Source organism: Eucyclogobius newberryi, unplaced genomic scaffold (assembly GCF_026437365.1).
Source record: "Eucyclogobius newberryi isolate DKJ021-1_F unplaced genomic scaffold, fEucNew1.0.hap1 SCAF_13, whole genome shotgun sequence".
Classification (NCBI taxonomy): domain Eukaryota; kingdom Metazoa; phylum Chordata; class Actinopteri; order Gobiiformes; family Gobiidae; genus Eucyclogobius; species Eucyclogobius newberryi.
In genome coordinates, this window is record NW_027315757.1 from 35,228,696 (window position 1) to 35,231,195 (window position 2,500).

The following is a 2,500-nucleotide window of genomic DNA, read 5'->3' on the forward strand; positions in this document are numbered from 1 at the left end:
TGAGATGATTCTTTGACCAATCAGACGTGATCAGCTCTGTGAATGACTTGGTTCAGAAGGACTTGTCGTGTTGTGAACCCTTTGGGAGTGCGACTCATTCAGAGACGCTCATGTCTGGGTCCATCTGGGGAAGAGAAACTTGCTCTGAAGTGCAGGCCTCTGGTCCTCTGGAAGGTGAACACTCTGTGTCTAAATGACATGAGGATGATAATGGAAGTCTAAGTCTGGCTAATGCTCAGACTGAAGAGGCTAGAGCTCTTCTCCTGAGGGGCCGTGGTAGGATAGATGACATTACCCATCAATACGATGCCAGGGGAAGAAGTATCTGTTTCATGGCAAAGAAAATGTCCCACATAATGTCCAGGAAGGACATGAGTGCGTTCAGTGTGTAGTGAAAGAAAACGCCTCTAGTCATAGTGGACACATCTTCCACGTTGGGCCCGTGCCCAGTGGAGAGGGCTGTGTCTGCGTAAAGAACTGCATTTACCGGACAGTGAACAAGGAAGTGGAGCGACGGCTGCTTCCTGTAACTCAGCAGGCCAACTCTCAGAACTTCCTGTTGTGGACCATTCTCAGCTCAACTTCTTTCCCGGTGCTGTAAGAGACTCAGGAAGTCAGTGCAGAACATCTGTTTAGCAGGACAAGTCCAAATCAGTGTTATTCACAACTCCACAGCATGTGCAGCACAAACAAAGGAGCCAAAAGTATTCTTAATACAAGGTGCACAACAACCGCAAACACAAAGAAGTGAAACAAGGTTATTATTGAAAGGGACTGTGGAGGGAAACTAGCAATATGTGCACTGTATATCAGCATTTATCTTCATTCTACTGCATGTTCTCTGCATGTTCTCTGCATGTTCTCTGCATGTTCTCTGCATGTTCTCTGCATGTTCTCTGCATGTTCTCTGCATGTTCTCTGCATGTTCTCTGCATGTTCTCTGTGTTACAGCGAGGAGCGGATGACTGCGGCGCGCGTGAGGAAGTGCACCAAGTGTGGGACGGGCCTGGTGAAGACGGAGGGGTGTAACCGGATGTCCTGCCGCTGCGGGGGCTTCATGTGTTACCTGTGCCGCGAGGCCATCAGCGGCTACAACCACTTCTGTCAGCACGCCCGCTCGCCCGGCGCACCCTGCCGCCACTGCCGCAAGTGCTCCCTGTGGACCGACCCCACGGTACGGCGCTCCGTGTTTCTGCTCCCTCTTTGACTCTGATCGTCATAGTAACCCACACTGGCAACCAGAAACTACAACGAGTCCTCCTGCTGTAATGGGATGGAAGTGGTCCAGCAGCACGAGCAGCAGGCCAGGTCTGCTCTGTGAGCTTCACCCCATGTACGAGGCACAATCATGTGTTGAGAGACATTAGTCGGTCTTAAACGTCCTCTGCCTCTTTCCTTATCCATAACCCACACGACTTTGCCTCTTACGTGTCGTGTCTTCTCTCTTCAGCAGCTGATCACACCCAGACTGTTTGGTTTGGGAGACTCTCTGTCCAGACTTGAATCTGTAATTACAAAGTCCAGTGAGCTGTGTGTTTGTGTCTGCAGCTCGATGACGAGCGGATCATTCAGGAGATCCAGAAGGAAGGGGAGGCGGAGCTCAAGAAGAAAAGTACAGGTTTGTCTTTGTGTTCACGTCTTCTTGATGAATGTCACAATGTTTGTGTTGTTGTGGTCATATTTGTTTGTGTTGTTGTGGTCATATTTGTTTGTGTTGTTGTGGTCATATTTGTTTGTGTTGTTGTGGTCATATTTGTTTGTGTTGTTGTGGTCATATTTGTTTGTGTTGTTGTGGTCATATTTGTTTGTGTTGTTGTGGTCATATTTGTTTGTGTTGTTGTGGTCATATTTGTTTGTGTTGTTGTGGTCATATTTGTTTGTGTTGTTGTGGTCATATTTGTTTGTGTTGTTGTGGTCATATTTGTTTGTGTTGTTGTGGTCATATTCAGAGCCATTTGCTCAGAAAAATGTATTTTGGAGAATCATAATAAATAACTGCTATAAAAGTGACGGAATCTTCTCTCTTCAGAAAATTCAGGGAAGCGCGTGGGCCCGCCTCCAGAAGCCATTGTTGAAGCCAAGCGTCCTCGTGTAGGACCCCCTCCGGACCCCGCTCCTGTACCCAACCAGGTGGCCCCTAATCAGCCACAGGCCGTGCAGGCGCCGCTGTTTGTGCCTCCCCACGGCCACTATGCCCACGCCCCACTTGAAGCCCTGCCCCAGGTCCCCCCTGCCCCCTATGTGCCCCCCCTCATACCCATTATGAACAATAACCACCAGCAGCAGCGGCACCATCAGAACCCCAACCCACACCACAACTACCCACACCACTGGGACATGATGCCCATGCACTATGGACCGCACCACCGCTACTACAGACGCTTCTGACCCTTACCCGCCCTCTGACCGTTACTACAGACGCTTCTGACCGCTACTACTGACGCTTCTGACCCTTACCCGCCCTCTGACCGTTACTACAGACGCTTCTGACCGCTACTAC

General features: G+C 49.9%; 1 protein-coding gene across 1 annotated transcript in view; it reads left to right on the forward strand.

Moving 5' to 3' along the window:
• rnf216 (ring finger protein 216) overlaps positions 1 to 2,485 on the forward strand; it is a 10,493-nt gene extending 8,008 nt beyond the window's left edge. Inside the window, exons 14-16 of the mRNA XM_072443788.1 lie at positions 952 to 1,174; positions 1,549 to 1,618; positions 2,030 to 2,485. Coding sequence (XP_072299889.1) covers positions 952 to 1,174; positions 1,549 to 1,618; positions 2,030 to 2,388 — 652 coding nt within the window. The 3' untranslated portion in view covers positions 2,389 to 2,485. The remainder of the gene's footprint in view (positions 1 to 951; positions 1,175 to 1,548; positions 1,619 to 2,029) is intronic.
• The last annotated feature ends 15 nt before the right edge of the window (positions 2,486 to 2,500 follow it).